This window comes from Tachypleus tridentatus, chromosome 9 (genome assembly GCF_004210375.1).
Source record: "Tachypleus tridentatus isolate NWPU-2018 chromosome 9, ASM421037v1, whole genome shotgun sequence".
In the NCBI taxonomy this organism is placed as follows: Eukaryota; Metazoa; Arthropoda; class Merostomata; order Xiphosura; family Limulidae; genus Tachypleus; species Tachypleus tridentatus.
In genome coordinates, this window is record NC_134833.1 from 84275725 (window position 1) to 84289003 (window position 13279).

Here is a 13279-nt window from a genome sequence, read left to right on the forward strand (position 1 = left end):
GCTGGGAATACATTAGGTATTTTTGAAACGTACAATTCTCTTGTTTTTAACTCGGTTCTGTTAAAAATGTAAATTTATATATCACACGTTATGAGTTCATGAGTATTCCAAACTATTGAGGAAGTAAATTTTTAGCACGATATTTCGTTTTTCACAGAAGTATTTTGAATCCTCCGCTTTAACAGGAAAAAAATAAAACTGGTTCAAATTATGTTTTAAATATTTTTATTATGGTAAAATAAACACAACGAAGATAGGTACAGTTTACAACGAACAAAAATAAATAATCCACGTATTTAAATACACAAGAGGTGATCACATACGTAACACAAGTATATTTTTATACAAACAGTTTTTTTCAATTACATAAATACCACCAGTATAACATTAATAGGCCCTTAGAAAATAAAGAGCTTTGTTACATTTATCGCCCAAGTTTCGATTCTGCACACTTATCTTCTATTCAATACTGTTACATGTTAAAAACTTCACAAAATATTAATCAAACAAGGTAAGTTATGCCAAAATAATTATTTTCAAAACTAGCTTTTTACAAGCTGCAAAATCCAAATGATTAAAAAAAAAAATTTTTTAGCAATTTAAAATGACGCAAGAGTCTTGCGCCACCTAGGTTCCTCTAAACCCAGCTATTTTTACCCTTTCTATAAGGCATATTTATGTGTCGCTAACTGTTTTCATCTTATTTTTCTTTTTAATCCTATGTTTAAGCAGTTGGTTAGGAATGTCATTATTCTAGTGTGAACTGTACGGAAGTGATACTTTTGCATCGTGAGACCAGTTCTAAGAGTGGGATTTAGAAAACTTATGATCGTGCGTGATTTGTTTACATAAGAGAATGAATTGGAATACTCCAGGATAGGGAGCATTTTGTTAACCTTTCGGGAAACAAAATTATGGATAAAAACAATATTAAAGAGAGAGCAAATGGAAAGTTCTAACGAAAGCATAGCATCCATTGATTAGGATAAGGAATTATAAACTGGTGTGATCAGAGGTGTTGAATGATTGATTTGGTGATTTGCACCATACTACAATAAACTTAAGAACTGGTGTTTGTTCACTTGAAGTTACTCGGAGTTCTCGTTGACTAGAACCCATCTTTGTGTCCTTAGGATACGTCAACAAATATTAGCTCTTCAAATTTAAATCGCAAAGAGGATTTTACAACGCTAAAAATATGGGTTCGATCTCTCCGAAGTGAACAGAGCGCGTATAGCCTATTGTGTAGTATCGAGCTATAAAGTCAAGAACAAGAATAGGTAATGTATAATAAAATTGTAGCACCAGTAAAGTGAGCATTTCATACATACTTATATATAATAAAAATGAATTGATATGTTGTATTATTTAGCATAAATAATAAAGTTAGGTGTGGGTGACAAGTGTTAACAAGAAATGTTACTATTCTGGAAAAGACCGAGTAAGTAAAAACCAGGAATAAACCATGAAATAATAAAACAAAACCCAAAGATTAAAGGCTTTCGAAGTGGGTTTTCACTTATACAACTGCTCGTTGGATGAAAAGTAACAGAAGTCACTCTGAATGTTCAGTAAATCTTTGTAACTCAGCAGAGAAGCACATATTTTTCAAACTTGTACTTAAGATAGAGATGTCTTGAATTGTTATTTATCAGAACAGGGTAACTTGTATCTTTTAATTAATCCTATTCTTCTGCAGGAGTTATTTTAATTGATTCACTGTAGTTTGTTTTTTTTAATCTTACCCTGTATACGTTTGGCTACCTGTTCCCTTTGTTTCTCTCTCGTAAACAGAGGGTTTGTAAACTGGGCTGTGATTGGCTAGAGAAGATGATGAAAGAGGTTGGAAACCAGAACTTCCTTGATAAGAATTCGTATAACTGGCCTGTGTACGTGTGGGTTTCTGGTACGAGGTCAATGTTGTTGACAGTTTGGTATTCTTATTACCATAGGGGTTCTTAGATCCGCTAATGTAGGTCTTTGAACCGTAGCTTGGTGAACTCTTGGAATTAGTTGAGGAGTGAACAAAATAATCAGAACTTACATATTTGACGGGGCTAGAATTAGAAGTAATACTTGCTCCACCTTGAGCATAATTTTTCGAGTCATAGGTGGAGCCACTACTTTGAACGGATAGCGAAGGTACATAGGGGCCTTTCTGAGGAGCTGAGGGTTTATAGTACTTCTGAATTTGATATGGTGAAATACGAACTTGCTTCCCTGTTAACGGGGAAATATAAACAGGTTTAACTGCTGTCTGACCCGAGAGAAAAGTAGGTTGATGAGTTAAAGTTGGGTAAGGTTGGTAATATGGCTTGTTGTACGTTTGTGATCGACGGAAGAACAAGTTTGACATAAAACTTCGTAGACGGGACGTAAAAGAAGGCTGTTGGTAACTGTTTATAAACGGTAGAACGCCTGGTTTGTAGTCACCATACATGATGTAATTGTTAGGATACCCTACAGATACATACTGTTTAGCTTGCCGAGAAGACGCTGTATTTTTCTCCTCATGATTCTGACTTTTACCAACAGATGGTGTTACAATCAAGGCTAACGTTAATAATGAAACCTATAAAGAGAGAGAGATTAACTTTTTAGGAAACTTTAAAGAAATGAGATAAAAATAAGTAAATTATATGCAAACATTACGAATAATTAAAATTTATATCTGAAATTTAAGGAAGAATTTACTGGCATTTAATACTACACGTCAATGTAATTAATAATATGTTCATGCTTTTAACATGAAACTTTCGTGTTAAGGAATCTGTGAGAAATTGACAACTGAAAACTTACCGTATCAGAAATCTCTGAAAACGTGAAAGGTGACCATGTGCTTTCTTTTACTTAAAACTAGGAAAAACAATTCTAGAAATATTATTGATAAAAACACAGTTTTTGGAATGTAACAGTAAGTATTGGTTATATCTTGTTTGTAATGAAATAAGATTTATTATATAATTTGGCTACTTTTAATGAAATTTTGTTGGTATAATAAATCAATCTGATAAGAAATAAATGTATTTTTTTTCTAGTTCTCCGTTTTTTTGGTTTTTTTTACGTATATATTTATACACGTGCTACTCTGGTAAAATGTGTGTCTTATAGCAATGTCACATTGGACTATCTGCTGAGTCCACCGAAAGAAATCGAACCCCTGATTTTAGAGTTGTAAATCTGTAGACTTAACTCTGTAGGTAAAAAGTGTAATGTAAGTAATTACCCACTCAACTGAACATAGTTATTTTATATCTGTAATATGTTGACAAATACGCAGTTGAACAGATTATTGTCAGCTAAAACAACATTGATAATTTTAACATGTTCTTGTTGTGCGTGATAACTTCATTAAAAATACAGTTTCCTAACATGACTTCACAGGTCTAACTGAAATTGATTTTTAATACTTTTATGTAGTTACAATTATCACAGCATATATCTTTTTTTTAATAATGAAAACATTCGTTGAAGATAGGGTGATTAAAATCTTGTCCAAGCGATCCCACTGAAGGGAATACATTTCAAATCCCCAAATAATGAAGTAGAAAGATTATTACGAATCAGTGTTATAATCCATTTTTCCAGATGTTTAAACTCTACTAAACAAGTTAAATAAATAAGTGGACAACGTTCATGGCAACACTTTTCTGATAAACGGACAGTAACAATGTTTTGTTGCAAGAAAATAGAACCTTCAATAAAACTCGCTCGGTCTGCTTGTTCCCCATGTCTCAGCGATGGTTTCAATATGTATCTCAACAACAACAGTTACTTACCTGAACTAAGTTGAACGCCATCGTCACTTGTTTGGAAAACGATGTCTTCTCACAAACAACAGTTTAGGTTTGTCTCAAAAACCTTCCGCATGCAACGCTACTTATATATGGAACAGAGAACAACTTGGCCCGTCAATGAACAAGGTCAAAACTTCGGCTTGTTCCGGTAGCAACGCTGCGTCACCGTGTTAGTGAACTTTAAAGGGTGGGACGCACCCCTCACGCGTTCCATTAGCCGAACGCATCTTTACAAATAAATACATTAACACACATTCAATATAGAGGTATTCGAATGAAAAACTGTTTAAAGAAAAACTAAGTTTATTAGCTTCTCCAGGAATCGGTTTGATTTCTCGAGTTCTGTTCATTTATAACACAAATAAATGTTCATCTATAACACAAATAAATGTTCATTTACAGGCGTTCTTCTTTCACTCCTTGATACTTAAACTGAAGTGTATTACGATAATTTGTCTTAACAAAAATGATACTTATTCGTTTAACAATTTCGAGTAAAGTCGTATATAGTATTTGGTCATTTTGATCTGATACACTAGATGGAAGAGGCTAGGCAGCAGCATCTTTCCCCTTAGGGTTTGACCGTCACTCTTATACCGCTTTAACATTCATGACTCATGTTGGTGGTAATGGATCACGAACCATTAATCCTTCGATTCACCTCCAGACATACTAACCACCAGGACTCGCTCGATCCTACTTTCCGATTTTGTTTCCATGGGAAAGGGATACATGTCCCGGATGTACAGCTAAACACATAGATGAGACTCCAGTAAGCGTACGTGAAACACTTTCTAATATTAATAAATTTCTAGAAAACGTTTTATTAGTGATGGATCCTAATCAGAATCTGAGAATAAGGTACTATGTCGACTTCTTCTTTCCTCTGACTCTGGTGTGTTGATTCATTCAAGGCAACACTTTTAAGTTCAGAAAATTGTATAAATGGGGATTACGTATTAATTTCAAATCACTACCATAACTTTATTTTTCCCTATCAGTGCCATGTCCATTTAAGTTTAATGTTAAGCATTTACACTGACCCACGTTTTTTCTTCGTTTGATTTTTGTTGTTGTTGTTGATTTGTTTGTTTTTAAATTTCGCGCAAAGCTACCAACGAATACTGGAATTGGCTGTCATATTACAAAAGCCCAAGAACGGGCATTTTTGGGGACGGAAAACGAATTGGGAGCTCCTTCAGATTGTGGGTTAAGTGCCCTAACCACCAGACCTTGTTTATTGCTGAAAACATTAATGTAAATATTTTTAGCAAGTGGGTAAAATAATATAATTACCAGTGCTTAAAAACTCAACTACTTGAGAGAATTACAATTATTGAAAATTACACTTTAGTTTAATTATGTTGTTATTTATTAACTTCAAGTTGCACTCTGCCTACTGCGGGAGTCGAGCTGCAGATTTTGATGTTGAAAGACCGAAAACTTACCGCTGATCTGTCAAGGGGCAATTGGACCATAAGCTCCACCGCTGCTGACTAATACGAAATATTCCTTCAAAATGTGATGAATGTGTGCAAAAGATGATCCACTATACAATTACCTGAGAGTCTAGATTATCATTAGAACTTTCCTTTGGAAGACTCCCAGTGACACAGCGAAATTACAACGCTTGAAACTGGATTTCTATACCCGTGGTGGGCAGAGCTTATTGTGTAGTTTTGTGCTTAACTTAAACAAACAAAATTTACCCAATAGCTCAACAATAAGTTTGAAGAATTATATTCGATCCCTGTAATGTTCATATTGCAGAAAGTCCACCATATCGGTTTGTTCTTAAAGCTTTTTGTTTCACTTTAGTATCAAGGATACATTGTCATCATGTTCCAGAACATAAATAACAATATTTGTCAATGAGAGGCGACTACTTGAAATTACTTTAGTCTCAAATGTTATTAATTCCCACAATTATTATTTTTATCTTGCGTTAGGATATATAAACTCATATGAAAGAATTGTTTGTTTTTATTTTTGGAATTTCTCGCGAAGTTACACTAGGGCTATCTGCGCTAGCCATTCCTAATTTAGTAGTGTAAGACTAGAGGGAAGGCAGCTAGTCATCACCACCCACAGCCAACTCTTAGGCTACTCTTTACCAACTAATAATAGAATTGACCGTCACATTATAACGCCCCCACGGCTGAAAGGACGAGCATGTTTGGTGCAACGGGGATTCGAACCCGCGACCCTCGAATTACAAGTCGAACGCCTTAACCCACCTGGCCATGTCGGGCAATATAAAAGAAAATCTACCTAATTTATTCCCCGGTATAGTTTGATTTAGAACCGCTTCAGGGATATAAAAGAAAATCTACCTAATTTATTCCCTGGTGTAGTTTGATTTAGAACCGCTTCAGGGAACTTATTTAACTATCCCGCAGTATTCAGAATGTCTCGATAAATTTAGTTGTGCGTTTGTCTTAGAACAAAGCCATAATGAACCATCTTCTATGTTCACTGCGTGGAATCAAACCACGGATTCTAGAGTTGTAACGTAATAAACTTGCCACTGTCCCACCGCAGGCAAGTTAGTTGTTAATCTGATGTTGATTTCAATGAAATGTTTCTTGATTTAATGTTTTACACAGCAATACTTTCTCGTTACTGACTTTCTGTTATTTGTTTATATAAAATCATTTATTTCGTAGTGATAGTTTTTGCTCCCTTTGATATAATTCTCTTTGTTTGTTACTGGCTTCATCTATTATCTTGTTTTGATTTGATCCTGTATATTTGTTACTGACTTTCTGTTATTTTTATTTGATGTTATCTTATTTGCTTGCTACTGATTTTCTCTAGCTTTGTTTTGATATAACTACGTTCAATTCTCACTGAATCTTAGTGACTTTTGCTTTGTTTGATATAATCCTGTAAGCCTGTTTTATTGTTAATGACACTTTCTCTTGCTTTGTTTGATATAATCCTGTAAGCCTGTTTTATTGTTGATGACACTTTCTCTTGCTTTGTTTGATATAATCCTGTGAGCCTGTTTTATTGTTAATGACACTTTCTCTTGCTTTGTTTGATATAATCCTGTAAGCCTGTTTTATTGTTGATGACACTTTCTCTTGCTTTGTTTGATATAATCCTGTGAGCCTGTTTTATTGTTTATCACACTTTCTCTCGCTTTGTTTGATATAACCCTGTAAGCCTGTTATATTGTTGATGACACTTTCTCTTGCTTTGTTTGATATAATCCTGTAAGCCTGTTTTATTGTTTATCACACTTTCTCTCGCTTTGTTTGATATAACCCTATAAGCCTGTTTTATTGTTGATGACACTTTCTCTTGCTTTGTTTGATATAACCCTGTAAGCCTGTTTTATTGTTAATGACACTTTCTTTTGCTTTGTGTGATATAGTTTTGTCCTGCTTGTCACTGAGTGTTTGTTGCTTTGTTTTGATACTACAGATTTGTGTCATTCTTGGTGATGTCGAGAAAACCCACTTGTTGAGAAATATATATGAAAAAACGGCTCGTTTGGGTTGAGAAAATATTTTACGTGGAAGAGCGAACAACGTTTCGAACTTCTTCGGTCATCGTCAGGTTCACAAAGAAAGAAAGAGGTAACTGACCGGAAGCTGACCACATGTTTGGAAGGGGTTGTGTAAGTGAGTGTCGGAATGTAGAGGGCGGTGTTAGATGTTTGAATATATAATTTTATTTATATTATATTAATATAGGTATAAAGGCGTCCCTTTATATTGGTTTATTTTGGGTTTAAGTTGTTGTATAAGTAAGGCTTCTTTAATTTTGCGTTTGTTTATGTTTGTTTCTTTATTTAGTATTTGAGTGTTTTCTATGGTTATGTTGTGTTTATTTGACTTGCTGTGTTCGAAAACGTGTGAAGGTGACTTTTTTATGTTCTTTGAATCTGGTTTTCATTTTTCTACTTGTTTCTCCAATATAGAAGTCGTGGCAGTTAATACACTGTATTTTATCTATAATGTTGGTGTTTATATGTAGTTTTTACATAGTATAGACCTCAGTTTTGTGCCTGCTTTTTGAATAAATTTGGTATTAACAGGAATGTCATATTTTGTCACTAGTTTTTGCCAAATGTTGGTTGTTTTTCTGTTGATGTCGGGAATATATGGTATGCAGCAGTATATGATTTCGTGATTTTTTAAATCGTGGGATATATTTACTTTTGTTAGTTGATTTTGCTTTCTGTCTAGGTGTGTGCGTATAATGTTTTCTACGGTTTGTGGAGGAAACTTATTGATGTTGATGAAGTATTGTTTTATTTTGTCTAATTCATCGTTAATTTTATCTGGTGAGCATAGTTTTATGGCTGTGTTTATTTGGTTTCTTAGTATGTTGAGTTTCTGTTTTGTTTCATGTGCTGAGTCCCAAGGAATGTATAGTCCCGTATGGGTGATTTTTCGGTGTATTTCTGTTTTGAATTGTATGTCGGTTCTTGTAATTTTGAGGTTGAGAAATGATATTTGATTGCTTTCTTCCTGTTCACATGTGAAGTTAATGTTGGGATGTATAGAGTTAATGTGATTGAAAAAATTAAGTATGTGTTCTGTAGATCTGAATCCCGCAACTGTGTCATCTACATATTTGTATCAGTATAGTGGTGGATGTAATGCTGTGTTAACTGCTTGTGTTTCAACTTGTGTCATAAAAATATTGGCTAGAACTGGTGATACTGGGTTGCCCATGCTTAGGCCATTTGTTTGTATATAGTTGTGGTTGTTGAACATGAAGTTTGTCTTTATCGTGGCGAATTCTATGAGGGTTGCTAATTGGTTGCTGGAAATGTCTATAGTTGGGTTAGGGTCTCGGATATAGAGTTCTAAGGCTATCTTGCAGGCTTCAGTGGTTGGAACTTCTGTAAAGAGGGATATAACATCGAAACTGGCCATTAAGGCTTTATGATTAAGTTGATTTAGATTAGACTTGAAATTAAAAGAGTCTTTGATGAATGAGCTGGCTGATGTTACATATTTGGAGAATGCCCATGCTATGTATTTACCAAGATTGTAATTAAACGATTCATATGTGGACATTATTGGTCGTAATGGACAATCTGGTTTATGAGGTTTGGGAATGCCGTATATTTGTGGTGTGCGTGAGTCGGTTTTACAAACGAGCCGTTTTTGCATATATATATGTCATTCTTATCGATTTTGTCTTTTTTGTTTGGATATAATCATGTTTTCTTGTTTCTGTCTTTTAGCTGCTGTGTTTGATATAATCTTGTTTCGTTGTTACTGTTTCTGCTGCTTTATTTTGGTATAATTCTCTTTGCTTGTTACTGAGTTTTTGTTGCTTTATTTGATATAATTCTGTTTGTCAGTTACTGATTTTGTCTGATTTTTTCTATAACAGATCTATTTGCTTTTGAGTATCCTTTTCTTCCATCGTCTTGTTATAATATAATTTTTACTTAATCCTGTGTTGGTTAGCACAGGTTTACAACAATGAACCCCAAGGTTCTTTTTCCCACGGTGGTCAGAGCACAAATAGCTACTTATGTAGCTCTGAGCTGAAAAAAGAAACAAACAAAACTGGAACTAGATTTCGGCTTTTTTCAAAATCTGTCGCCAGATTTAAGAACAACAACTCAACGTAAAGAGTCGTAAACTAGCTCTTCTAATATATTCATACAAATGAGTTTGTAAGTTATCGGCATGATGTAAACCTGGTTTCATTACGATGTGTTTATGTAAGGGTTATTATGCAATATGATAGAATTTATGTACCATTATTATGATATACCTAGAAGAGAAACAGAACTTATGTACCATTATTATGATATACCAAGAAGAGAAACAGAACTAATGTACCATTATTATGATATACTAAGAAGAGAAACAGAACTTATGTATCATTATTATGATATACTAAGAAGAGAAACAGAACTTATGTACCATTATTATGATATACCAAGAAGAGAAACAGAACTAATGTACCATTATTATGATATACTAAGAAGAGAAACAGAACTTATGTATCATTATTATGATATACTAAGAAGAGAAACAGAACTTATGTACCATTATTATGATATACCAAGAAGAGAAACAGAACTTATGTACCATTATTATGATATACTAAGAAGATAAACAGAACTTATGTATCATTATTATGATATACTAAGAAGAGAAACAGAACTTTTGTACCATTATTTTAATATACCAAGAAGAGAAACAGAACTTATGTACCATTATTATGATACACCAAGAAGAGAAACAGAACTTATGTACCATTATTATGATATACTAAGAAGAGAAACAGAACTTATGTACCATTATTATGATTTACCAAGAAGAGACAAGTGAATAAAGTTTGGTATCACACACACACACACACACACACACACACATATATATATATAACTATATGTGACGGTCAATCCCACTATTCGTTGGTAAAAGAGTAGCCCAAGAGTTGGCGGTGGGTGGTGATGACTAGCTGCCTTCCCTCTAGTCTTACACTGCTAAATTATGGACGGCTAGCACAGATAGCCCTCGAGTAGCTTTGTGCGAAATTCCAACACAAACAAACAAACTTACGTAGTGTACGTCTTTTCGCCTAACTTTAACGATTAACATGGTATGCTTTTTATAAGCTCAACAGTAAACAATATTTTCGATTTCAACTATTTCAAAGGAATCTGTGTAAACCGACCTCCGATGTCTCAACAGTAAGGTTTATAACGCAAAAAATCGGCCATACCAATGTTAAGAAACACATAGATAGCTCTTTGTTTAACTATCTACTTTAACCAAACACGCGAATTATGCAGGCCTATCCATTTCCTATATTTACAGTGTTTTCGAATTTTACTCGCTAAAGATTCTTGCAAACTGTATAGAATAGAAATGGAAATTTTATATATATATATATATATAACTTTTCACATATGATTCTTGAAATTTTCTTACAAATGAACGGTAAAACAAAATTATATTTTTTGTAGTATATACGTGTTGTAATGTAATGAAAATGAACAAATCACCTTGTATTTCACCGTTTCCCTTTGTTTTAGTTTCTTATCGATGAAACTAGACTTCATTTTAGATAAAAAATTGGATAAAGTAGGCTCCCAGGTAAAACTTTGTTTATTGTCAAGTATTTAGAGTGTAATATTTGTGGTTAGAGCGTTTCCAACCTGGTAAAAAATTCTAACCACAAATATTATGTTCTATATATCTGTCAGTATACAATTGTTGACTTAAGATTTCGTTTTGTTCTAGTACGATATCTCACTAAATGGTCTATTTTAAGTCTCATACTTAGTTATTTATAGCTTTACGACAAGTTTTGTATTACTAAAGTATAATCAGATAACATTTACCTGTAATAATTTATATAAACCGATTTAAGACTACATTACTTGTATGCTGTTGTTATTTTAGCTTTCTGTGTTGCTCCCCGTTAGTACAGCTGTAAGTCTACGGATTTACAATGCTAAAATCAGGGGTTCTATTCCCCTCAGTGGGCTCAGCAGATAGCCCGATATGGCTTTGCTATGAAAAAAACATACACGCACTTTCTTACCTAACTTTCACTGAGCCTGACATAGAAGTCAACAAATCTAAACGTCTATAAACTCCGACCCTAAAAATACTAATATTTTCAGTAAATATTTACTTAATCTATTAACTTTTGCTGCTCTAGTTGGTTTAAGATCGATAGCTGATCCATGTAAAAGATGTTGTATAAAATTTAGGTTGCTATTTAGGTGTTTTTGCACTTTGTAGGTGTAACAACTTTTGTTATTTCAGTTCTGAGTTATTTGAACGCTTTATTATTAAAACCAGTTTCAATCGAGCACCTTTTTATCTGAAAGTGTTAAAATTTTAACAGAGCACATACACGGACGGTTAGAAAAAAAAATTATAGATTTTGACACAAAATTCCTATTCGAGGCTATTAACTCCAAAAAACGACTTCCTTTTTACTTGTGTTTTCCCCCGTAGACATGCAATAAATCCACAACAAATACCAGTTCATTGCAGCTCACGGTCCACTTCTAACATCCGGGAATCGGTGTATGACCTCACTCACCTTTCTTTTTAGGCCATTTTTAGGATTTTAGGCCATCAGACAATAGGAAACAAACGGTGACGCAATCTTCTCGTATCCATGGTTACCTTGAAGTCCTGGTTACATAGTTCAAGGCCATGGGATGATAACAAGTGCAAAAAACTGTTTATTTTGTTGTTTTTTTCGTTGAAATTGAAATATTTCTATCTTTGTTAATGAACAAACACACAGAGAATTTTTATAAACATCTCTGGGATGGTAATTAAAAATACACCATTTTATAGCTATTTTACATCAATTAATTTTGGTGGCATATTTCTTGAAGTTTCATAGCATAAGTTATTCTATAAGCTATAACTCATACACTCACGTTTTTACTGGGCAAAAATTCTTTTTATGTCGAAATAACTTCATTTTGGGTGTAGTGTGTCGTGAATATGATGCGAAGTAATTGATAAACCATTTTAACATTGTGGGAAAAATTAGGTCTCGGTCATTGTCAGAAACAAAGAACACCGTTTCGCTCAGTTGCTTTGCGCATGCGTTAAGTTACCTGTTTACTGCATTTTGCAGCCCGTGGGACACTGAGTAGGATGAGGCTGTTATTGTACGCAAACTATTTCAATTTAATTTATATTAAATAGGTTTAATCACTACGTTTACAAACTCGTCTATTACTTAATCACCGGAGCCTAATAACCTATATAGTTAATAAAAGATTCTCACAGAATTGTCCATTACTTAATCACGGTATCCTATTAAGCGTTATAGTTAGCTAGTAAAAGATTCTCAAACGGTTTGAAAACGCAGGCTTTTCGACAACCTGAATCTCATAAGATCATAAATTATTTAATCAGTTGTCAGTCCATTGTTCCTATTTTCTTGAATACACAGGAGTTTACTAACTAATAGGCTTTCAAGGCTTGGTTCCTAGAGCACAGTAGTTTTTAAGTAACATCTTATGGAAAAGAAAGAAAGAAAAACAATACAAATTAGATTTAATTTTAAATGTTTTATACTATAAATAGCTATCAGTCTATTTTAGTGCATTTAATTTATAATTATTCTCATATTGATCGATAGTATTCCTCGTGATTCATTCGAGAAAGAGTGCCTCTGAAATTGCAGACCCAGATAACCTTAATATGCCCCTGTAAATACATATAATATTACTGTATAGCAAACACTCAAGTTCTTCTAGTGCCAATTGATGACGATGTTGTGCTTTGTTATTTAGGGTTTGTTTGATTGTTTATCTTTTTAATTTCACGCAAAGCTACACGAGGGCTATCTGCGCTAGCCGTCCATAATTTAGCAGTGTAAGACTAGAGGAAAAGGAAGTTAGTCATCACCACCCACCGCCAACTACTCTTTTACTAACGAATAGTGAATTGACCATCACATTATAGCGCTCCCACGGCTAAAAGGCCCGTGTAAGGGGTTCAGTTAGGGAATCTACT

General features: G+C 33.8%; 1 protein-coding gene across 1 annotated transcript; it reads right to left on the reverse strand.

The window, feature by feature from the left end:
• Window positions 1–241: 241 nt before the first annotated feature.
• On the reverse strand, window positions 242–3868 carry LOC143225647 (uncharacterized). Its single transcript, XM_076455444.1, has 2 exons — window positions 3780–3868; window positions 242–2572 (listed from the first exon to the last, which is right to left on the reverse strand). The coding sequence occupies exons 1-2, from the start codon at window positions 3798–3800 to the stop codon at window positions 1742–1744; spliced, it is 852 nt and encodes a 283-aa protein (XP_076311559.1). The 5' UTR covers window positions 3801–3868; the 3' UTR covers window positions 242–1741.
• Between the last annotated feature and the right edge of the window lie 9411 nt (window positions 3869–13279).

What these genes read in the sequence shown, in the direction of transcription:
- LOC143225647 (XM_076455444.1), bottom strand. Translation starts at nt 3,800, where the DNA reads ATGGCGTTCAACTTAGTTCAG. An exon ending in TGGCGTTCAACTTAGTTCAG is followed by an intron (nt 2,573 to 3,779) that starts GTAAGTAACTGT and finishes CTCTCTTTATAG; the next exon opens with GTTTCATTATTAACGTTAGC.